The sequence below is a fragment of the Amphiprion ocellaris genome, chromosome 18 (genome assembly GCF_022539595.1).
Source record: "Amphiprion ocellaris isolate individual 3 ecotype Okinawa chromosome 18, ASM2253959v1, whole genome shotgun sequence".
NCBI classification, from domain to species: domain Eukaryota; kingdom Metazoa; phylum Chordata; class Actinopteri; family Pomacentridae; genus Amphiprion; species Amphiprion ocellaris.
Window position 1 is genome coordinate 2,943,728 of NC_072783.1, and position 25,967 is coordinate 2,969,694.

The 25,967-nt window shown below is 37.7% G+C and overlaps 1 protein-coding gene across 6 annotated transcripts in view; it reads left to right on the forward strand.

Moving 5' to 3' along the window:
- LOC111584347 (corticotropin-releasing factor receptor 1) overlaps positions 1–25,352 on the forward strand; it is a 120,875-nt gene extending 95,523 nt beyond the window's left edge. For 2 of the 6 annotated variants that reach the window (XM_023293484.3, XM_055004683.1), the window contains 5 exons: positions 2,064–2,136; positions 14,343–14,428; positions 15,356–15,491; positions 16,561–16,602; positions 21,167–25,352. In XM_023293484.3, the coding sequence (XP_023149252.1) occupies positions 2,064–2,136; positions 14,343–14,428; positions 15,356–15,491; positions 16,561–16,602; positions 21,167–21,307 (478 nt within the window). In that variant the 3' untranslated portion in view covers positions 21,308–25,352. The remainder of the gene's footprint in view (positions 1–2,063; positions 2,137–14,342; positions 14,429–15,355; positions 15,492–16,560; positions 16,603–21,166) is intronic. The other 4 variants (XR_008599525.1, XR_008599522.1, XR_008599524.1 and 1 more) reach the window with 4 other exon arrangements.
- The last annotated feature ends 615 nt before the right edge of the window (positions 25,353–25,967 follow it).

Here is a 25,967-nt window from a genome sequence, read left to right on the forward strand (position 1 = left end):
CATTTTACTGCAGCTGACTGGTTTATTCTCTATTTTATGTGTAGAAAACAACATAATTCCTGCAGAGGTAATCACGCTGTATATATTCACACAGTGAGCTCTGAATGATTTTTGTTGTTTTTTAATTTCTGCCTGAGAAAACATCCCAGAATCAGTGGGTTCCAGCTGCAGATCTGCGAGGCCAACGGGAGCAACCTTGGGCTCTGAGATAAGAAATGTGTGGGGGGGGATTCTGAAGCCCAATAAATCAGCAGGTCAGACTGAGATCTGACAAAGTGACATTTTTACTTCCAGCTGGTGAAATATTTCATTTGGGATTTGAATGTTTGGAGATAAATTAAGCAGAACAGTACAGATCTGTAGGAGAGATCCATCTCCACGTTTGGTTTGTTTTTACTAAACACATCTAAATATTCCCATTAGGGATGAGTTATGCAAATGAGCACACATGGACATGAAATATTCATTCATTTATTCCTTCATTCCACCTAATCAACTCTGTAAATTAGAATCAGTGATGCAAAAGCTATTGAACCTGTTTTAAAAACTCTCAGCTGCAATTCTGCATCCGGTTTTATCATAGAAGTAGCAGCTGCAGAGACACAAAGCAACCAAAAATGACTGCATGAATCACTGCAAAGGAGGGAAAAGGAGCATGAGAAAACTCAAAACAACTAAAGGGAGTGTCCAAAGACATAAATTAGCAACAAGGAGATAAAAAAAAAACCTAAAGCACAGAGGCATAAAATAACCACAAAAGGATGCACAAAAAATACATGAAGTTGACCACAAACTACAGAGAGATGCAAAATGAGTGTGAAGAGATATACATTTTACAGAAAACTGCTAAAAGAAGACAAAGAAACTTGCTACAAAACATCAGAAAAAGGTGCTCAGGGCTGCAGAAAGATGAAAAATGGAGGCAGATGTCTACCAAGAAACACAAAATGATGACGATGAAATGCCAAACAAATACAAAGAGGTGCAAATAAATTACAAAAGGACACAAAAAGATGCAAATTAATACAAGATGCAAAACAGCCACAACAAAGGAATGCAGGACCATAAAGAGATGCAAAGTGACCTAAACAGACTCAAATCAACCAGGAACAGATGCACAACTATTGCAAGAGACGTAAACATTCAAAAAAAAAGATGCAAAATGAAAACAAAGACATACAATAAATACAGAAACATGCAAAATGACTTCAAAAAGACTCAGAACAAATATGAATACATGCAGAATGTCTGCAAAAAAGCACAGAATGTCCACAACGAGAAACAAAACAAGATTCCGTACAAACGTAACGGGATGCAAATCAGTTTCAAAGAGACACAAAACACATTTGGAAACATGGAAAACTAATGCAAAAGCACAAAGAGAAGCAAAATGAACACAAGAAGACTCCAAACAAATCCGAAAATGTGCACAATATCTGCCAAGATGCACAAAATATCCTCAGAGACACAAAACAAAAACAACAAAATGGCGACAACGAGATACCAAACAAATGCACAGAGATGCAAATCAGCTACAAAGAGTCTAAAGGCAAATATAAAAAGATGCAAAACCAGTGCAAAGAAACGTAAAAAGATGCTAAATGAATACAGGAAGATGGAAAAAGGCTTCAGACTGTTTTAAAACTACCCAAAAAAAGATCCCAACAAAGACAGAAAGATGCAAAATGACAACAAAGAGACTCAAAACAAATACAAAAACCTGCAGATTGTCTGCAATAATGCACAAAATGTCCACAAGGAGACACAAAACAATCCCAGAATGACGACTAAGATGCCAAACAAACACAAGAAGAAGCAAACCAACTTGTACAGGATGATTAATTTTAGTATTTAAGAGGTTAAAGTTTTGAGAGCAGCTATTTCTTGCCACTGGCTAAATCTGTCTGTACTTCATATTTTGGGTAAATCACTGAGTGGAAAACATGTTCAAACCGCTGAGCACAGATTGGTGAATTAAAGCGACAGGGAGGAGACAAACGAGGACAGAAATACACCCGAATGTCGACGCTAATCGTGACTGATGGCCTCTGCTGCCGTTTCAGGTGCTGGTTCGGGAAGCGAGCCGGCGTCTACACCGACTACATCTACCAGGGGCCCATGATCCTGGTGCTGGTGGTAAGAATCGCTCTGATTTTTTTATCCCGCCGTAGCACAACCTGTCTGCTGATACAATTAGTCTTCATTATGGCTTTAAGTTTCCTGGCAGGCGTGGAAAGCTGGAGAGCTCAACACATTCTTCACATTAGCAGTGATAAATGCTTTTCTATGGAGCTTAAATCTCTGCAACTTGGCAACTTCTGGGATCCAATATGAGGCTTCGGGCTGAGAAACAAGAATGAAATACAGATATATGTTCGGTCTTGTCTGACTTAAGTCAAACACCGCTTCATTTCCACACCCGGAGGGAACGTTTTAATAAGATCATTTCATTACTTCATCAGCTCTCACTGAGGATCTCTCTCATCTCATACGGTTTGGGTTTAAATTCCAGTTTAAGAGGGAAATAAAACGTTAAAGTGGACACAAACTGGACCTCCTCAGTAGCAAAACCACAGTGGAAACAATGATGAAAGGTGCTGAAAATCTAAAAGCAGCTGAGAACCCTGGTTTTCACCTGCAAAATGTCTCACAAAAGAGACACAATACCATGGCAGAAATGCAAAATTACCACGAACACATGCAAAATGACAGAAAAGATACAAAGATAGACCTCAAACTGATACAAAATGATCACAAAGAAACAAATATAGACCTAAAACAGATGCAAAACGGCTACAAAAATATACAAAATGACAGAAATGACACAAAGATAGAACTCAAACTGATGCAAAACAGCTACACAATGATGCAAAATGAGTGAAAAGGAAGAAAGATAGACCTCAAACTGATGCAAAACGACAACAAAGAGATGCAAAATGACTGAAAAGAGACATAGAATGACCACAAAGAGACACAGGAAACAGCTGAAAAATGCAAAATAATGACAAAAAGATGCAAAATGACCAAAAAAAGGCAAAAAACAATTACACAGATGCAAAACTGCAAAATGACAACAAAGAAACACAGAATCACCACAAAAAGTACAGAATGACCACAAACATTTGCAAAGAGATGCAAAATGACCACAAAGAAACAAAGATAGACTTCAAATTGATGCAAAACAACTACATAACACTACAAAATGACCACAAAGAAACACATATTGGCCACCATCAGATGTAAAACAACCACAAAGAGACACTAAATGACCACAGCATCGACCTCCTCAGTATTCAGACGACGCTGTGTTGCTGCAACTCTCAATGTTCTCAAACATCCTGCAGATTTTTACAGATTGCTCAGAGACTCGGTCCGGCTTCTCTCAGAAAGCTTTAGTCATCTCTCGCCTGGCCGAGCTCCAGAAACACTGCTCTGAGTCCAGACGTGGAATTAAATAAGAACGTCTACTCGACTGCTGCGCTGAAATACAGATTTGAGTTCCGTTTGCATCCATCTCTCTTTATTAGGAGGGAAATATTGCAGCTTTTAGTCCACTTTAATCAACTCTACAGCAGAGACTCTTCATTCATCACAGTGTTTGCTGTGTGTTTAGTTTGTGTGGAGAACGTTAGAGTAACGCATGGCAGCTGCACAGTTTCATTTACCTTTCTGGCATTTGCAATTTATCATCTTATATTTTAAAGGAGTCGCACACTGTTATAAGTAGTTAAATACTCATATCATGTAGATTCACCATTTTTTTCAGTACTGGCAACACGTGTGGACGTGTTGATTCCATTATTTTCTTTTTAATTTTGTAAAATTTAAAAGAAAATGAGCATCATGCATGATTTATTGACAGTTCTTCTTTCATCAGCTTCGTCTCAAACACGATCAATGCCAGCTGACATTAAAGAATAATTACTTCAAATGAACAGTTCCTGAAGAATTGTATCCATTTTTCTGTTGTAGATGCCAAAATTTTGTTGTTTCTTCCTCTTTTTTTTGAGATTTTTGAGCCTCTGGCAAACAGCTGGTTTAGTTTCACACTTATGTGGCCCATGGAATGAACAAAGAGTCACAGAAATACATGAATAAAGACACATAGAAATACAAAAAAAATAGACTAAATAAGAGGTGATGGATGGAAATGGTGAAATAATTTCAAGACGTGTGTTTATTTATGTCATTTTCCATTGCTAAATTCACTTATTTTGGTCTTTGATTATTTAAAATTCTTTGTTTTCCATAATATGCTAAACAAAACGAGACATTTTAAGTTGTCTCCTTCACCTGTTTAGTAAAAAGAGACATTTGTCACCATTTTTGGACAAATTGGACCAAACAGATGTATGATTACATGAGAAAACAGGCTCCAAGTTAACCCTCCTGTTGTCCTCATTTACGGGCAGCAAAAAATATTGTTCCTTCGTCTGAAAAAAAATCCGAAAATTTAGCAAAAAAAAATTCCCCAAATTTATAAAAATTTGCAAAATCTTCTGGAAGAAAATTGTAAAAATTCCTTTAAAATTTACCTTAACATTTTCATTTTAAAAAATCCCCAAATTTGGCAAGAAACAAAAATTTAAAACTAAAAGAAAAAAATTGTAAATATTTTCAAAAAATGAATAAAAATCTTCCAAAAAAATGCTAAAAATATCTAAAGTGATTCCATATATATCAGTAAAAGTTCTAATATTTTCTTGAAGAACATTCAGAAAAAAATCAACCAAAATCCAGTGAAATTTGCTGGATTTTGGTTGATTTTTTTCTGAATGTTCTTAAAGAAACACTTTTGTTTTACATTTCTATTTTTTCCACCAAAAAATGTTCAAAAATTTCCCAAAAAATGTTGAACGTGGAAGTTTTCACTGTGAAAATACATATTTTTTCCACATTTTCAAACTTTAAAACGGGTCAATTTTGACCCGCAGGACAACATGAGGGTTAATAAAAGAATTTGTTTATTGGACTCTTCCAGTTAAAACAGAGTGCAACACATAGAGATCAAACACATCTGAGCCCCTATAGAGGACAGAAAGGCAGTGAGGAAGCATTGCTGCTGCTGTGTTGGAATCCTACAATAGTTTACAGTCTGAATCTGAGACTTTGTGCTTTCAAACAACGCTGCTCTCAGAAATGGGACCCAAGAGCAAAGCTAAAGAGTCTTTTCTCAGAAGAACAAGGTTACAAAAACCCGAGCAGGCAAAGTAGAAAAGAAACGAGCTGAGGCAAAAATCCCAAACCACAGGCGAGGTCAAAAACAGCATCAGGATCAAAACATGCTGCAGAGATCAGAGAGCTGGAGAGAGGAAGATGGTGGAGAGATGAGGATAAATACTGTAACAACTGCATGAAGAGGCTGCAGGTGATGCAGGAGGCCAAACATCAGACGGATCATTGGACACAAACACCAGAATGGATCTAAGGAGACGGACAATTAGAAAAGATCAGGCCTGATGTCAGTTAAAGTGCAGGTTTAAAGTCTGCGATTCTGCAGAAAGAGTTAGCTTGTTAGCATATTTAGATAGTGTGTAAGATTGACTGATATGCACAGGATTAGCATTACATCACATTTAAGGAGCCAAAATTGTGCACAAACACCAGAACAAACAGCTTGTGCACCTTGAGGAGATATTTACTGAGCATCTCTAAACGAAAACTGTAATGGATAATACAAAAAGATGCTAAAACAATGCAAAGACGAGATGCAAAATGACCACAAAGACATTAAAAACAAATACAGCGAGATGCAAAAATACTGCAAAAATATGCAGAATGTCTACAAAGAGACACAAAATTACTACTAAGAGACTAAAACAAATACAGAGAAATGCAAAAATACTGCAAAATATCTGCAAAGAGACTTAAAATGACCACAAACAGACGAAAAACAAATAGAGAGATGCAAAAATATTGCAAAAATATGTAGAATGTCTGCAAAGAGACATACAATTACTGCAAAGTAAAAACAAACATAGAGATGCAAAAATACTGCAAAAAACATGCAGAATGCCTGCAGAGACATAAAATTACTACTAAGAGACTAAAACAAACAGAAATGCAAAGCTAATGCAAAGAAATATTATTTACAATATTTAAAAGATGTATAATGAAAACAAGTAGACATAAATATGCCATACATGGTTTTAAAACCACCACAAAGAGAAACCAGTAGCTACACAGACTCAATAAGCTAACTGATAATAGAAAATAGCGTCATCGTTGTAGCCGCAGCCCTGATGAAGAATTTATAAAATCTGGTGCACAGTGTGGTGTTAGATCAGCAAACATTAGTGGATTTACAAGAGAAATCTACAATAAACGGGGCGACTCAGTGGATGAACTGGTTGTTCTGTTAACGCCGTCAGTAGCAGTAAATCCCAGTTTCATTCCCAGCTGGCTGGAAATTTACTGCTTGTCATTCCTGCTTTCTTTCCACATATTTTCCTCTGTATCTATGGTGCCTATAGGAAAATACCAAAAATACCATTTAAAGATAAGATATGATAAGATAAGCCTTTATTAGTCCCACAGTGGGGACATTTGCAGCAAAGATAGTGCAAACATGTAAGGAATGTAGAGGAAAAGAAGTACTAGTTGTAAAAATAACTACTGTAAGAACAATTATTGCACATCTACTTTTTGGAAGATTTTTACTCATTTTTTGAAAATATTTACAAGAATTTTCTTGCTAAATTTGGGGCATTTTTTTAATTTTTTTTTTTTTTTTTTTTAATAAAACTTTTCAGGGAAACTTTTAACCCTCGTGTCGTCCTGTGAGTCAAATTGACCCGTTTGAAAGTTCGAAAATGTGGAGAAAAAATAGATTTTCACAATGAAAACTTCCACATTTTCAACATTTTTTGGGAAATTTTCAAACATTTTTTGGTGGAAAAAAAGAAATGTTCAAAGTGTTTCTTAAGAACATTCACAAAAAATCATCCAAAATCCAGCGAAATTCACTGGATTTTGGATGATTTTTATGTGAATGTTCTTAAAGAAAATATTAGAAGCTTTACGGATATATATTTAATCATTTTAGATATTTTTAGGATTTTTTTGAAGATTTTCACTCATTTGTTGAAAATATTTACAAGAATTTTCTTCTCAAATTTGGGGGATGTTTTTAAAATAAACCTTTTAAGGGAAACTTTTAAGGAATTATTGGAATTTTCTTCCTGAAGGTTTTTGCAAATTTTCAGAAATCTGGAGAATTTTTTTGCTGAATTTTTGGATTTTTTTCAGACAAAGAAACACTATTTTTTGGTGCCCATAAATGAAGACAACAGGAGGGTTAAATGCTGACAGCTACAGAGCTATTAGTTTGTAAAATCAGACATCAGTTTGGTCTCAGGGTAACAGTGTTTTGTGCTTTTCTCTGTTTTTCTGAAGCTTTCCAAATCAAACAATCCTTCAGGTAATCAAGAAAAACAAGCAGCTAAATCCATAAAGTCAACAATCATCAGCTGCAGCCTGAATAAACAAAGATCTCACACACCAGTGCATGAATAATAATAATAATAATAATAATCCAGTAATTCTCTCCTAGTGGCTCTACTGCTGCTTTATCACAGACTTTAGGAGGATTTTCAGTGCAGGACTTTGACATGGAGTGTTTTTACAGTCTGGTATTAGTGAGTTTTACTAAAATTAAGGATCTAAATCATTTTAAAAGATTGTTTTTATGTCTTGCAATCTTGAGTTTTTATTTAGGTTGTGGAAATGTGTCCCTTAGAGGACGTTTTAGAGTTTAGGACTTCTGGAAATGTTTCTGTTTTAGTTAGAAATCTCCAGGATTTGATTTGGATTTGGACAGAAACTCTAAAGATGTTGTTCATCACTTTCCTGTCACCATTTTCCAGAAGAAAACGATGAATTCATTCATTCAACCTTTATTTTATTTAAACTCTGAGTACGTTGAGCTATGCAGGCCTTATTTATAAACTAAAATATGCAATAAACTTGTACAGCTATAAAATATTGAGAGGGAAAGTTAGTCAAATTAAAACCCTAATTAGCAAATTAAAATTTTAAAAAAACAATAAATCAACTAAAACCCGAGCTGCTGGAAATTGAATTGGATGAAATTAAAAATCTGAGTTACCAAAAAGATATAAATGAGTCCAGCTTCAGGTTGTTTTGCAAGTTAATGAAGACTAGCAGCTAAAATGTCTGGATGAGCAGCGTCTGTGTTTTACTTGAATTTACCGACTTTTTTGAGAGCTATGATATGAACAGGCTGCCTAGAATAACTATTTTTTGCTCCTTGCTGTTATGCAAGTCATTCTTCGAATTTTCCTTTGAGATTCTGCTTCTCTGATGGATTTGAGATGTTTCTGAGTGCTACTCCTCCTGAATTTGCACCCAAAATGCTCCAAAATCTCACTTATAATTGCCTTTGGAGCCTCCACAGTGAGAAAGAGGCAGAAGAAAAAGACAAATAAATCTGAAACAAAACCATGTGTTTGACCAAATGTGTGGTGAAATTTTAACTCAGCATTTATTATAAATAACCAGGGATTCCCAGGAAACTCACTTAAAGTCGTGTTATTTCATCAAAATCACTTTATTCTACATGTCTCATTTAATAATTTGCCAAAAGTAAACAGTTTGCATTAGATTTTCTTTTTTAAAAAATGAAAAAAGATATTTGCTTTCTGAAGTCGTGAATGAGATTCAGCCACAATGAATGAGATTTTTTGGCTGAACTGCAAGCTGTGTACAGGAAAAAAAACAATATAAATAGTTAAATGTCTAAATTCTAAATATTTAAATATCTATACTATATATTCAGCTGAACTGCAGGCTGTGTACAGGAAAAACAAATATCTATGCCAGGGATCCCCAGGTAATTCAATTAAAATCATGATATCAGACATCAAAATTGCTTTATTCTACATGCCTTATTTAAAAATCTACCCAGTTTGCATTCGATTTTCGAAAAGAAAAGAAAAAAAAATGCTCTGAAGTCCATTAGTAGCTCAACTTGTCATGTTGTCAGAGATTTTTCAGTTGAGCTGCAGGCTGTGTAGACAAAATACAGTCTAAATTGTAAATAGTTAAATATCTATACCATATAGTCGACTGAAGTGCAGGCTGTGTACAGGAAAAACAAGGATCTTTATTATGTGGTGGAACTTTTACTTAACTAATTCCAGCAGATTCAAACAGAAAACCTCAGCGGTTACTAGAAATTGCCAGGGATCTCCAGGTAATGCTGCTCATGTGTGAAGTGAGATTTCATGTGGACACTTTGACCACCTCCTCTGCTAAATCTCCCCTGACTGTTCATTTTTCCACTCAGTTTCAGCAGCTTGGTTCCTGTCGACTCCCCAGCATCAGACTGACCTTTCCACCCTCTTTCCAAACAACACGTTCCCTTATCTCTGCTCTCCTTCGCTGATAAAATCCTCTCTTTAAGAGGCACTTTTCTGCACTGGTTCTTGCCTCCTTCTCCTCCCTGCAGCCCACATCTGCCTCCTCCAATATCCCTCTGCCGCTCACCCTGAAAACGCTCCGGTCTTGCTTACAATAGCGCATTCTCTCGGGCTTTTATCTCTTTGCCAAGCTCTTGATCCTGCAGCAGCGTCGTTGTCGGGTGTCCGGAGCGTTTTTGTGGTTTTCTCCTGACAGGCTGCTGCTGGACGTGAACTCTCCGTGCCTCGCCATCAGCGGCTTTCAGCGTCAGCAGTACAGCTCCGCCTGGCTGCAGCCAACGAACGCGGGATGTTATTAGAAACGTTAACACAAGCAGTAATGCATGAGGTTTAGCGGAGGGTTTCTTGAAAGACCGCCAAACATCTGCTGGGGCCAAGGTTGGGTCGAGCGGCCCTGGAAAGTATTCCGACGTCTATTTTTGCTGCTGCGTTGCATCATTCACACCTATTGATTTTGTCACTCGTCACACAGCGGAGGAATAATCTCGAGGAGCATTTCAGATACACAACATACATACATTTCCCCCCCTCTCTGTCAGTAAATCCCCCTGTTTAGCTGAGCCTTAAATAGCTCAGTGCCTCATTTCCATAGAACTGCAGCGTCGTCCAGTAGCTGCTAATGCCGGCTGACATGAACCTCAACACCATCAACCGTAGTTTATTTTAAGTCCTGCTGCCATATAGAATCCAGGGAGAAATAATCCTATAGGTCCTTTTAGTTGTAAGTAAAAAAAAAAAAATATATATATATATATATACACATATATATATATATATATATATATATAGATAGACAGACAGACAGACAGACAGACAGACAGACAGACAGACAGACAGACAGACAGACAGACAGACAGACAGACAGACAGACAGACAGACAGACAGACAGACAGACAGACAGACAGACAGACAGACAGATAGATAGACAGATAGACAGATAGACAGATAGATAGATGCTAAATCACTGATGCATGAACAAAGCAGCATTTTATTGTCAGAGCTGGTCAAGGTCAAGCTAATTTTACACGCTCATGTATATTCATCAGGTATTTCATCATATTTTAGAAGCTCATTGCAAGCTTTGTATGTAAATTATTAATGGTGTGATGCTCACAACAATCCAGCATGACAAAAAGGTGTGCTATCTTTAAAAGAAATTGCTAAAACAGAACAGGTTTTTCATTTCCCACCAGTGTTTGGCCTATTTCTCTCTAAAAACATAACCAAATCTAACCTTAAAATCTTAGTTTTTTGTAAAAATTACTTTATTCCATATGTCTCATTTAAAAGAAGGCCAAAAATAAACCATTGGCACCAGATTTATCTATTTTTCCTGAACGATGTTGCTCTTTTCTGAATGCTAACCATGCTGAATTTGCACCCTAAATGCTCCTAAATTGAATTTATAGATGACATTGGAACGTCCACAGTGAGAACGAGGCAGAACAAAACAAAAAAAAAATGCAAAAAATAAGAATAAAACAACACCAAGTCATGTGTGTTTGGAAAAATATGTGGTGAAATTTTAACATTGCTAATTATTAGTACTCCTACTTAATATAAATTACTAGTAATTCAATTAAAATGGTGTTATTTCAGCAACGAGTGACAGTCACATAAAAAAAGATTTTTTGGTTGAACTGCAGGCTGTGTGTACACAGAGCAATATGGAAACAAAATTTAAAATAAGTATTAAAATATCCAGTATGTAGATCCACTCTTTCTTTTTCAGTATTGGTAAGACTTTAAAGAAAAATGTTGTACATAAGGATTCCAGGTTTTTCAATTTCTGTAAAATAATGAACAAAAATCCAATTGTAATTTTACTTTTTTATGATTTATGCCATTATAACTGTGCCATAATAACCAGAAGACATTTCTGTTGAATTGTTCTGTTTCCATTGAGGTGCAGGGCTTTATATTGCGGTGAAAAATGAGCCCACAAGGAGCAGAAACACACCGAGAAGACGTCTTCATTAAGCACATCACAACACTGTCCTACAAGGGGGGAAAGTGCAGGAATAACAGCAGCAGTTGAGCTCCAAAAGAGCTGTTTAATTAAGGAGTCATTGATCATCTTCAGTCGTCAATAGTAGAGCTGATCGCCAGTCGACACAACTCTGGAACACAGATGAGGCAGTTTTGGCTTCTAGGTCTGTTTTCTAGTTAATGCAGATTTTAGAAGCTGTTATTTTCAGTTATTACACATTTCTAAGGCTGAAAATGGTGTAATAGGCTGTATGTACAGAAGAAAAATTAACAAATACTTTTTGAATTTCCAATTAAAGGAGGGCCTCGACTTACGTCTGAGTTCCCTTCCTTCTGATCTACGTAAGTCGATTTTCACCGCAAGTCGGAACTTCGGTGAAAATGTAAACAAAGCCGTTCCGTACATCACGATATGATCAGTTCATCAGAAAAGTCATGAATACCAACGACTTCCATGCATGTATGAATCATTTTACTAGAAGATAACAGAATATTTTAACAGACTGATATTGTTGTTGATGTTGAGGTTTCAATGTTTATTGTTCAGTTCCAGATTTACCTAATGTCAGTGAACGTGCCATGTTTAGTTAGCTCACCTCTGATTGGCTGAGAGTCAGCAGTAGAGAGAGCTGGGAACGGCAGCTAATTCTGGAGCTAAGTTATGGGGTTTTTCTAGTTATTCTGGCGTTGGCTACGGTCCACAGTAGCCTGTGTGAAGGTTCAATAAACCAGCAGAGAACCAGATAAAGTCTCACTCATTCATCACAGAGGGTCACTACAATATGTTGACCTGTTTTTACAACTGGACCCATGTTGGTCGGTGTTTCTTCCTGTTCCCAGCATTTTATTTTATTACTCTGCCAACGAACGGCAGAGTTATGTGACGATCGGCGTACGCCTGTCTGTCTGTCTGTCTGTCTGTCTGTCTGTCTGTCTGTCTGTCTGTCTGTCTGTCTGTCTGTCTGTCTGTCTGTGTGAAACAGTCAAAAACGTACTAACGAATTTGGATGAAATTTTCAGAGAAGGTCAGAAATGACACAAGGACCAAGTGATTAGATTTTGGCAGTGATGCGGCTTATAGTCTGGATCTACAGCTTTGTTAAAGATTTCCCATTGGGAGATATAGCAGCCGGCACGGCGTCACTGTAACCATGATGTGAACACTGTGTCAGTTACCTGCTGACGATCACATGATTGCATCCTACTACAAACTGACTGATTTATCAGTTGGAAATCATACAAGGAACAAATGATTAAACTGTGGGATGTTTCTGAGTCCCATCAATTCCTGCCGCCTGCTACATATGTAGGTCATGTATGCAGCAAACCTCAGCCAGACATGTTAAGTTCAGCCATCAGCTTTATTTTGAACACAAATTCACCTTTCTGTGCTTCACTCATTCCTTCACAGTAAGAGCTTGTCTCCATTGCAGCTGCTTCTAAGTTTAGACATCCTTTGCTAGACAGCAACAGTTGGAACCGTTTTCTTTCATCTTGATGTGAATTTTCGGACTTTTCGGCAGCGTCTTCGTCATGTCAAGAAACCGCTTCTTAGATATACACTTCCTGTGCTGCTGGAATGGTGACAAAATAAAAGCCTGCAACATTAAAAATACATCTTCAAGATAAAAGCATGGATGGAACGGTTATTTTAATGCTAGCAAAACAAAGGCTTGCCAAAAGTGATGAACTGATCAACAGACTATTATATGAGTAATTTACACGCAATTCGGTATGAATACATAACATGCACATGCATAACACATGCTTGTGCTCAGCACAAGGTCATTTTGTATTAAAGATTTCATCCATTGGAAATGATATGTCACCTGAACAGCCTTGGAGGAGTACTGCGCTCTCTGAGTGCTTTTCTAGTTCTATCTAATTTCACTTCCATGGAGACGACTTTCCTTTTCTTCGAAGCATCAGAAGAGTCTGACTTAGGCTTGGGAGCCATAATGAAGGACAAAAAGTTAGAGAATGTAGCACAATCCAAGGTGGCGTACAACCAGAGAATGGAAACAAAGCCGTCTGATAGCGCAGTGACGGAGTACTCGTCTGTTCCCCTAGCCAACTACTTTGATGTAACAATGAAATGCCGTACGTCATAAACCGAGGACCCGCCCATAACCTGTGGGCAAAACGCCATAGGTCGTATGCTACAGCACACTTCTGCCTTGAAAATGCAACTCTGACCAGCTTTGGCCCTTGTCAAAGTCACTCAGAACCTTACGTTGCCTATTTTTCCTGCTTCTACCACCCTGCTGGTGCCGTTATAACAAGATCATCCCTCTTATTCACTTCCCCTGTCAGTGGTTTTAATCTTGTGGCTGACTGAATGTACTTTATTAATAATTCAAATAACATAAATGATTCAAATTGAACTAACTGTACATTAAATATGCATATTACACAGGTTAAAGTGTGCTACATTGCTGAGATAATTCTATATATGCAGATGACTCAGTGATTTAACTTCATGAACAACAGTGTCCCCTAAACTCATGCCAAGCTTGCAAAACAAAAGTAAAGAATAAAGAAATTTAAAATCAAAAGGTTTTGGAGGATACCACATATGTCAGGTTGGATGATGGTGAAATTTATTCCAAATTATTCACACAAAATTCAGAATATTTACAGTTGGATGTTGGGTTTGAATCCAAAACAACAAAATTGGGCTTAAATGCAAAACTATAAATCAGTTATGGGAGGTGAAAGGCTCATGTTGGAGTCTTTCTGTGTAATCAAAGAGAGAAATTGTCATTAAAGAGAAAAATACAAGAGAAGTGTTTGTTAAAAGGTTAACACTTGATTAGAGCTAGATTAAAACAAACCAGCATTTCTCTGACTTCCACAGACACTCTAAAACCTTCATTAAGATTCTCACGTTGCTGTGTTTGATTTTCTCCACAGATCAACTTCATTTTCCTCTTCAACATCGTGAGAATCCTGATGACCAAACTTCGAGCCTCGACCACCTCAGAGACCATCCAGTACAGGTGAGTTCTCTGTTTCCTGCTGCACCTGCAAGAAGAAGCTCAGAATATGTTAACCCTCTGAACCCTAAGTAGTTTCTGGACATTGTTTTTGCTCATGTCACCTTTTTTCCTCACTGTGGGCTCATTTTTCACCTCTGGAAGCAGAGCAAACATAGCTAGAAATACAGAGGACTAAAAAATGTCTTCTGTGCATTCTGACAGTAATAGAACCATAAATCATTCGCAGTTGCACTGAAAAAGGCAGAATTTTTAGTTTTTCACTGAATCTAGTTGAAGGAAACACTTTATTTCTTGCAAATTTTAAAAATAGTTTCAATGAAATATCACAGGTTTAAGTTTTTTGGTAGAACAGTGCTTTGAAATTGAAAGTCTGCAGATTCTTTAAGTTTTTGCTGTTTCCAGCTTTGATAAATGATGGAATTTTGGCTTCATAAAAACTGCCTGCAGTTCAGCCAAATTCAGCTTAGAAGTCCCTGAATTTTTGCCACATGAATGCTGCTCTCTGCTCAATCACTAATGGCTTCAAAGTTGTGCTGAGGAAGGCAGAATTTTTTGTTTTTCACCGAATCTGGTTAGAGGAAACGCTTTATTTTTCTGCAAATTTTAAAATTTTTAAAGTGATTTCAATGAAATCTCACAATTTTAAGCTCACATTTCGTAAGTTTTTTGGTAGAATGGTGATTTGAAATTGACAACCTGCAGATTCTTTCAGTCTTTGCTGTTTCTGGCTCAGTTAAATGGTCTAATTTAGCTGTTCAACCCAGCCGGTGGGTTTTGGGGGTTCAGATGGTTAAATCGTTCATGTTTAATGCCTGACCGGTGGAGTGTGGTGGAGGGAACCCAAACGGGCCTTTGACCCTCAGCCCTGCCGCCTGCTGAGCCTCCATGTGACTGTTCTTCATGACTATCTGATCTCCTGGTCTGCAGGAAAGCCGTGAAGGCCACGCTGGTGCTGCTTCCTCTGCTGGGAATCACCTACATGCTGTTTTTCGTGAACCCGGGCGAAGACGAGATCTCTCAGATCGTCTTCATTTACTTCAACTCCTTCCTGGAGTCCTTCCAGGTGAGATTCATCCCACAGACGCAGCAGATTGTTGTCGCTGCGAGGGCGGACGCTGTGGTTTTTTACTCATAATTATAATGAATGGACAGAAAAATACTCTGCAGCTCTCTGGAGATTATTGAATGAATGATAAGCTGCTGTTTGTGCGATTAATCCTCCTGTTGTCCTCATTTACGGGCACCAAACAGATTGTTTACTTGTCTGAAAAAAATCCAAAAATTCTGCAAAACAATTCCCCAAATTTCTCAAAATTTGCAAAACCTTCAGGAAGAAAATTCCAATAATTCCTTAAAAGTTTCCCCTGAAATTTTTATTTTTAAAAAATCCTCATAATTTGGCAAGAAAATTCTTGTAAATCTTTTCCAAAAATGAGTAAAAATCTTCCAAAAAATCCTAAAAATATCTAAAATGATTCCATTCATATCAGTAAAACTTCTAATATTTTCTTTAAGAACATTCACAAAAAAATCAACCAAAACCAGCAAAATTTGCTGGATTTTGGTTGCTTTTTTGTGAATGTTCTTAAAGAAACATTGTTTTAACATTTCTTTTTTTTTCTACAAAAATTTTTGAATATATGGAAGTTTTCACTGTGAAAATAGTTTTTTTTCCCCACATTTTCCAACTTTGAAATGGGCCAATTTTGACCCGCAGGACGACACGAGGGTTAAAAGTTTCCCATAAAAGTTCCCCCAAATTTGGCAAGAAAATTCTTGTAAATCCTTTCAAAAAATGAGTAAAAATCTTCCTAAAAATCCTAAAAATATCTAAAGTCATTACATATATATCAGTAAAACTTCTAATATTTTCTTTAAGAACATTCAGGTGATTTTTATGTGAATGTTCTTAAAGAAACATTTTTAACATTTCTCTTTTTCCACCAAAAAATGTTCAAAGATTTCCCAAAAATGTTGAAAATGTGGACATCAGAAGTTTCACTGTGAAAATACATATTTTTTTCCACATTTTCAAACTTTAATACGGGTCACTTTTGACCTGCAGGACGACACGAGGGTTAAAACAGGGTCAGTTGATGTTTTCATTTTTTTATCTCCTCCTCCTCTCACAGGGCTTCTTTGTGTCGGTGTTTTACTGCTTCCTAAACAGCGAGGTAAGCACTTCCACATCATCTTATTGATTCCACATTTTACCCTCCACTCCTGCCTCAGATTTTTGTGAATATTCTTCCTCTCCAGGGCTCCTCTGCTCTCCCTTTTGGTGGCCGTCGCTGTTTGAGTGATGAAGCTCGCAGCTCTTATATTTAGGGCACAATTAAGACTTGCCATGAACCCACATAAGTGACATCACTCTGTACGCTTTATGACAATGTCAGGCCCGATTTGGTTTCAGGGAGAAATCCAGGGTGAAACCCTCTCAGAATAGCACACAAGTATTAATATGCATGCAGGGAGGGATGCTGCTGTATGTTTAATGTGAGGTGGTTTATTATTAATATTAGTGGTAGTACATTTATTAGGATTCATTTGTGTGTGGTCTAGGAGCAGCATTTTCAAGGGTTTTTCCTCAGATTTGTTTGTTTTTTGAGCACAGAGACAATTACAGTGCCACAATTAGAGATGTTAAAGTTAGAAAATTAGATTTAAAAAGACACATTGGTAGAAATATGGATCACTCTGTCTCAAATCATCACATTTTTAGGAACAAATTCTGCACAATTTGCCTTCAATTTCTAGAAAATGTCATATATGTTGTTTTTGTGTGTGGTCTAGGAGTGGTATTTTCAAAGGTTTTTGTTTGTTTTTTTTAGCACGGACACGAATACTATGCTACAAATAGAGACGTTAAAGAGAAATTAGCTTTAAAAAAGACGCATGAATACACATTGTTCAAAATATGGATCATTCTATCTCAAATCATCACATTTTTAGGAACAATTTCTGCTCAATCATCTCTAGTTAGCCTCTAATTTCAGAAAAAATATATATATTTTGTGTGTCGTCTAGGAGCAGCATTTTCAAGGGTTTTTCCTCGGTTTTGTTTGTTTTTTGAGCATGGAGACAATTATTGTGCCACAATTAGAGCAGTTAAAGAGGAATTAGATTTTTAAAAGACTTATGAATACGCATTGATAGAAATATGGATCATTCTATCTCAAATCATCACATTTTTAAGAACAATTTCTGCTCAATCATTTCTAATTTGCCTCAAATTTCTAGAAAATATATGTTTTTGTGTGTGGTCTAGGAGCAGTATTTTCAAGGGTTTTTGTTTGTTTTCTTGGACACGGAGAAGATTATTGTGCCACAATTAGAGACAACTTTTTTCTTGACTGTTTTCCATCAGTCAGTTTGTCCTCTTGGTCAGCAGTAACAGCAGCTAAATATCTAGCTTCTACTGCTGAGAAAAAGATCACATTAGCATGGATTAGCAACCCTGTTACTGTGATTAGAGTAGGGTTAGCAAACAACACAGAAAACACAGAATAAAACCACAGATGTGTAAGCTGAGCCAAGTCAACTCAACTCAGCTTTATTATTTGTCCCTTGAAGGGCGATTTGTTTTGCAGCAGTTTACAGAAGCATTCCAGTCAGCAAACAATAAAAACAAGCAAATTTAAAAAGTTAAAACTACATAAAACAGTAAAAATGCGGTAAAAACAGTAAAAACTCAATAAAAACCATAAATAATAAAATAAATGAAGACAATAAATATCACACGAAGCGTAAGATTGACATGGAAACTAGCAGCAATCTTGGTCATTCATGTAGTCAAGTATAATTCAGGGCAAACAGTCGGCAGCAGCAAGACAGAATAAAGTCAAGTAAACACAGGATAAAGTGCATCGCAGAACATGATAAAGTACAGCAGCAAAAAAAACCACAGTTTATTACCTCGTCTTCTCGGCGTTTATAACTATCAAACCAATCAAGCCTTTGATAGTTTATTACTTATTATTGATGCCTATGTAGTAGAAAATTGTAAAAGAGAAGGTTAATTTTTCAAAAATTTTGCAGCCTAAATGTCCTCCAATTGTGGAATCAGTCCATCCATCATCCATCCATCCATCATCCATCCATCCATGCATCCATCCATCCATGCATCCATCCATTATCCATCCATCCATCCATCCATCCACCCATCCATCCATCCATCCATCATCCAGCCATCCATCCATCATCCATCCATCATTCATACATCCATCCACCCATCCATCCATCCATCCATCATCAATCATCCATCCATCCATCCATCATCCATCCATCCATTATCCATCCATCATCAATCATCCATCCATCCATTATCCATCCATCCATCCATCCATCCATCCATCATCCATCCATCCATCCATCCATAGTCTTCCACTTATCCGGAGTTGGGTCGTGGAGGCAGCAGATGAAGCAGGTCATTCCAGACGTTCCTCTTCCCAGCAACACTTTCCAGCTCTTCCTGGGGGATCCCGAGGCGTTCCCAGGCCAGATGAGATATACAATCCCTCTAGTGAGTTCTGGGTCTACCCCAGGGTCTCCTCCCAGGTTAAAACCTCCAAAGGAAGTCTCCCTGGAGTCGACTGAATCAGATGTCCAAACCACCTCAACTGGTTCCTTTCTACTCCGAGCTCCCTCAGAATGTCTGATCTTCTCCCCCTATCTCTAAGGCTGAGTCCAGCCACCCTACAGAGGAAGCTCATTTCAGCCGCTCGTATCCGCGATCTTGTTCTTTGGGTCACTACCCAGAACTCATGACCATAGGTGAGGGTTGGAACGTAGATGGACGGTAAATCGAGAGCTTCTCCTTGTGGCTCAGCTCCCTCTTCACCACGACGGTTCCGTAAAACGCCTTCATTACTGCTGCCGCTGCACCAATCCACCTGTCCATCTCACGCTCCATTCTCCCATCACTCGTGAACAAGATCCTGAGATCCTTGAACTCCTTCGCTTGGAGAAGCAACTCCCCCCCAATTCTGAAGTGACCCACAAATTCATGCACTTTCCAATCACCGTTCATCTCTCCGTGCATCAGGAGAACAAACAGTGAAAGTAGCTGCTGTTACTTCAAAGTGTTGTCCAGATTAACGGCCCTATTATGCTCCCCAAGGTCCCAATCAATACCTTTATTGCTAAACAGACCATAAATGCACCACCTGAGCCTCAAACCGAACCTGCCGGATCATAATCTGATGCGTCGCTCTGACAGATCCGGTTTAGCTGCAGCACATCCCAGCATAATCACCACCTTACGAGCGATCCCTTGACCTGCATGTGGAGGTAACATCAGCTTCTGGGATCTCTGGCCGCATGACGAATGAACATCTCATCAGGAAGCGTGTTGCGAAGGCTTAACCAGCATGTGAAGCTTCCAGAGGATATTGATTTAGTGTTAAGTTACAGGCCGAGGGAAGCAATGAAAAAGATGAACAAAGGATCCCCGCGGTCACGCTCACCAGAACAGGAAAACATTTAGCAGCGAAACATGTGTAGAGGATTAAATGATGTTTCTCGGAGCCAAACGTAATGCCGGTTGGTGCCTATGAACCGTAAAACATTACAGTGTGATAAAATGAGACTTTTGTTGGTGGATCATGTTTTTAGGTTAACGTGTTCTCTGGTCACTGAGCTGGACGCAGGAGGAGATTGATTTTAGGACGCAGGGAGGAGGAGGAACCCGCTTTAATCACCATTAAAATGATTTATCACACATTGTTAGCGCAGATTTCATTGACCAAATGTATGAAATATATGAACCGAGAGCCGTAAATTCACTGTGAGGCTGATTTATGTGGCGGCCAATTTGTGCCAAGAAAAACATACGGAAAGAAAAACAATAAAACATGTTATTGTCACATTTACAGCATATTTTTAAAGCAATATTATGAGATAAGTATTTACTTGTAAAATCAAAGAGTAAGACATAGTTTATTTACTCTGTCAAGGAATGTGGCGGAGTTACGTGACGATCGGCGTCCGTTTTTCTGTCTGTTATTCCATCTGTGCACGTTACTCAAAATTGAACAAACAGATTTGGATGAAATTTTCAGGGAAGATCAGAAATGACACAAGGACCAAGTGATTAGATTTTGGCAGTGATGCAGCTTATAGTCTGGATCCACGGATTTGTTAAAGATTTCTGTATCATTGCCAGATAGCAGCACGGTGTCACTGTAACCATGACAACAAGTGAACACTACATCAGCTGTCTGCTGATGATCACATGATTGTGATCCTACTACAAATCCACTGCTGAGGACTTATCAGGATCTCTATGTTTGCATGTTTTAACTGTCAAAGCACTTTCTGAATGCTGTTCTCAGGGGTGCAATATAAATAAAGTTATTATATTATTATTATTTTAATGTTTATTGGTTTTGTCAGTATAAGCGCAATCTCAATAGGAAGCATGCATTAAACTAAATGAATAAAAAACACATGCTAATAAAAAATATATATATAAATATAAATAATTACATATAAAAAGAGACTAATTGAAAATAAAATATTGATAAAAAAAGAAAAAAATCCCACCCCGTAGTGATAAATAAATAAACAGCCCTCCAGACATCTGTTACACAGTTTAACTTATTATTATTACATCAGGCGCATAAAGGCGTCTTATTATTTAACAGCAAACAAAGACGTATCCAAAACAATATGTGAGTAAACATGGTTGGTGAGCCATCATTCAGCTGACAGAGTTTTATTTTTTTCTTGCGTTGACAGGTGCGCTCGGCTGTGAGGAAGCGTTTCCACCGGTGGCAGGAGCAGCACTCGATCCGAGCCAGGATGACCCAGGCCATGTCCATCCCCACTTCACCTTCACGGGTCAGCTTCCACAGCATCAAGCAGTCCACGTCGCTCTGAGAGGAAGAGGAGGAGGAGGAGAAACAACAACAAAAAAGAAAAAACTCCAGCTGTCATTGTCATCGTTTCCTGCCACATCACTGGAGTTCACTCAGACACTTTTCTTCTGAGCCGGGGCAAAAGGCTTGGAGAGCCGGAGAGACGCTGCATCCGTCTCCGGAGCCTCAGGAGGGACGATATGTGGACTTTCAGGAGAAAATGGACGACGAAGGGCGGGGTGGGGAGGGAGGGAAGGACACTGCAGACTTTGTGAAATGTGAGGTTAGTGAATCAAAAGACGACCAAGCTGATGTGTGGATGTGAATGTACAGCACTCTGCCATAGAAGGTTGTTCTGTATTCCTGCTGGCACACTTTTGTCTGTTTCTGTTGTCGTTGCTTTCATCATCATCATCATCATCATCATCATCATCATCATCATCAGTGAGCTGGCGCCGCTGGACCACACTGAACTGGATTCACCTCCCAGCGGACTCCCAGTCGCTCCAGGCGCAGTGACTAAGTTATTGCAGATTTTGTTCTCAGCTTTGTTTCTTTCTTTTTTTTTAAATTCTTTACTTTTTGCCGTCACAAACAGTCGTCTGGTGTTCGTTAATTTGGTGTCGTGCTCTCGTCCTCTGTTCTCAGCTTGGTGCAAGTCGTGCTGCTTTCATCGAACTTTCCAGGAGGTTAAACACATTCCATGATTCTACCTGAAGAGTTTTGTTCCAGAATAACGCCTCGGATTCAGTTACAGACCGCTGGGTGAGAACACAGCTCTCATATCTCACCGTTCTCATGGAGTTTGGACAGATATTATAGGTTTGTTTATTATTTATCATGAAATATTAACATGCTAAAACCACAAATTGTCAAAGTTAGGTTCATGTTGTTGCACAGATCAAGCAAATGAGCCGATATGTGCTCATGAGAGATCTTTAAGGCAGCTGGGGTTCAGTTTAGAAGGAGTTTTTGGACAAGAAACTCAACTAAAATGACAAACCCTCACAAAAATAAAGCCACCTGACTAATATTGTGTAGGTTCAAAGAGCTCAGACCTGTCATACCTCTGTAGATCCTTTGGTTCCATTGGATGACCTCAGTCTAATTAATATGTTATTTATATTTCATTCAAGAAACCGTGCATATCCTCACAGTCATTTTCCGCTATTATGGCTTATTAAAACACTTACCTGCTATACTTAATAAATATTTACATGAGATAACTCTTGCTAAAACCACAAATTGTCAAAGTTAGGTTCACGTTGTTGCACAGATCAAGCAAATGACTTAAAATATGCTAATGAGAGATCTTTAAGGCAGCTGGGGTTCAGTTTAGACGAGGTTTTTTGACAAGAAACTCAACTAAAATGACAAATACTAGCAAAAATAAAGGCACCTGACTAATATTTTGCAGTTCTAAACAGCTCAGACCTGTCACACCTCTGTAGATCCTTTGGTTCTATTGAATGGCCTCAGTCTAATTAATATGTTCTTTATATTTTAGTAGAGAAACCTTGCATATCACCATACCTCAGCTATTGTGACTTTTGAAACACTTTTTATGTGGAGGTTACTTGCTATATTTAGTCTATATACTATAAAATGAAAGTTAAAACCACATCCTCGTTCCTACATTTCTCACAGATGCTCAGTGGAGTTGGGTTTGAATCAACGCCTCGAGCTCTTGGTCGTGATCCTCGAGCCATTCCTGAGCTGGTTGTGTTGTGGTGAAGCTGCATTGTCCTGCTGGAGGAAGCAGCTGTCATTAGTTGTGTGCTTGTTCTGCAGCAATGTCGAGGTCAAAGTTATTTATGAAGCACATTTGAAACAGCAAGGCTTGAACCAAAGGGTTGTACAGCTAAAAATAGCAGCTCATAAGACAGAAACACAATAACTAAAAGATAAATGTGAATAAAAACACGATGAAAGTTGAAGTTGGGTCTTCAACTCGGCCTCCAGACTGTTGCAGTCCTCAGTGCAGGTACATTACCAACATATCTGGTAGCTACGCCTTTGGTTCTATCTCAGTAACCTGAATATCTTTGGAATTTTGGACAAAACCTTGAGCTCTGAGCACTTCTGATGAGGGTTTTTCAATATTTTCTGACGTTTAACAGACCAAACACGTAGTCAGTGGATCAAGAAAATTAAAATATCTGTTGAATAGTTGCAGCTCCAGTTGAATGTAAGTCAAATATTTGCTTTCCTCTTAGCTCTTAACTCCAGGGGGAAATACTGGCTGTCTCTTTAGCCGCTAAACACTCTTCATCTCAGACTGTCTGGTGGCTTTTCAGAGCTTTTTAAGCAGCGAGACTGAACCAAAATGTTAAAGCTGGAAGACCAAAACAATGAAGGGAAACATGCTAAAAAAAAAAGTACTGTCGCATTAAGAGGAACTGCAGCATCACTGACCTTCTTTCCCACCTGTTTGACTCGTTGTTTGAGCTTTAAAGAGCCCATATTACGTATTTTTTCTCTTTTCTTTCATGTGTTACAGCTTATTTGTGCATGTAAAAGACTCACAAACTTACAAAACTCTACCTTTTACATGCCTGAAACACCTCATTTGGAGTCCAGGCTTTTCTTTTGTTACTTAATGATGTCATCACATAACACATTTGCATAACACCTGCCTACTTTGGCTCCGATGCAGTCCGACATATTTCCCGCAAAGTTCAGACATTATCAGTGAATGTCAGTCCTTACTTATGGGCCAGTTGGGAGCTTCTGCATCATCTACTAGAGCAAATTATCATTCAATCTGATTATTTATAAACAGGAAGTAACTTTGATAATGTTGGCAACCTCTTGTGGAATAAATGGGTATAAAATCTTCAGTAGAGATTCGAAATAAACTGGCCAAAATTCAGAACATTTGGTAGCAGCAAGGTGTATTTTAAGCTACTTTTTATAAATGTAAACATGTAGTATTGGTTTAATTTAATCAAAACTCCAACTCAAAAACAGCAACTGAGAGATAAAATGAGATTTTCGTCAAAAAAGGGACTTTGTACATCCTCCGTGAGGAGAAAAACAACGTATTATTTGACCTTAAAAGCATGTAAACATGTTTTAATTGACACAAAAATGCAAATTATAAACTTGTAAAAATGCATGATATGGGCTCTAAGTCAAGTTTAACCTACCATCTCTTTCCTTATGAATCTGTACAAGAAGATCATGAGTTGGGATTATGTTTGAGTTAGTAAGTAAAGATTTATTTATGTTGCATCTTCAGAAACTGCTTCAAATATTAGTTTTACAGAGATTCCTTCGTTGTTATTTTGGAACAAAACTCTGCGGCTGAACAAAGAGACTTAATCTTGTTACCTCTCTACCAGCAAAGCCAGACGAGGACTCATCCGATCAGGAACTCGTTCACATCAAGTGACTTTCTGTGAGTTCGGCAATAACTCCGTTTTACTGGTTACCTGTAAATACATGAAAATACCAGAGCGGAGCCGAGGCGTCACAAATAGAAACCAAAAAACACACTAACCACACACTGTAAATCATATGGGCACATTATCCATGTGATCAGCGATTCACAGTCCACATTCCTTCTATACCAGTTTGCCTAGCACCTGTGCATTTCTATGAACTGCTCTTTATGTCACGTTGTATATGAACCTCTTCTTTTTGTCACCCTGAAATTCTCATTTTTTTAAACATCTTTTTTCTTATTCTCTCCCTCGCAAGTGATGTGTGAGCTCTGGTTGTGATGAAAAAAAGTCACATTATTTAAAATATTTGAATTTCACATCATCATCCATCGTGACTGAGCTGCTGCTTCAACTGGAGGTTAAAATTTGGAATCTCATGTAGTTATATCATGCACTTTTGTAATGTAAAGTTCTGTTTTTCCAACCAAAAGTTGAACATCAGCAGGAATAAGTAGCATAGTTTAAAAAGCCGACAGAGAGAGACAGTTCTTCATGGTTTCAATCAGCATCACGGTGTAACTCACAGTGTTATTTATTGTTATTTATTTCTGATATTGTTATTTTCATACTTGAAAAAAAAAAGATGTTAAGACATGATAATAAACTGTGTGTTGCATTTGACTGAATGAAAAATTTAATGACTGGCTGAGAAGTCGAGTTTATTTATAGAGTTTTATACTCAAGACAAAACAATTTTGTACTACCGTTCAAAAGTTAAGAGTTTAAAAGTTTAATTTAAAATAAGGACATTTCTAAGTGACCCCAAACTTTTGAATAGTAGTGTTGCTCTATATTAGTTAAAGTTTCTCTATATTAATTAAAGTTGCTCTATATTAGATAAAGTTGCTCTATAATAGTTAAAGTTGCTCGAAATGAGTTAAACTTGACCTACACTATCGTTCAATAGTTTAGGGTCACCCAGACAATTCCTTGTTTTCCATGAAAACTCCCACTTTTATCCATGTGCTAACATAACTGCACAAGGGTTTTCTAATCATCAATGAGCCTTTCAACACCATTAGCTAACACAATGTAGCATTAGAACACAGGAGTGATGGTTGCTGGAAATGTTCCTCTGTACCTCTATGGAGATATTCCATTAAAAATCAGTCGTTTCCAGCTACAATAGTCATTTATCACATTAACAATGTCTACACTGGATTTATCATTCATTTAATGCTATATTCACTGAAAATGAACTGGTTTTCTTTCAAAAATAAGGACATTTCTAAGTGA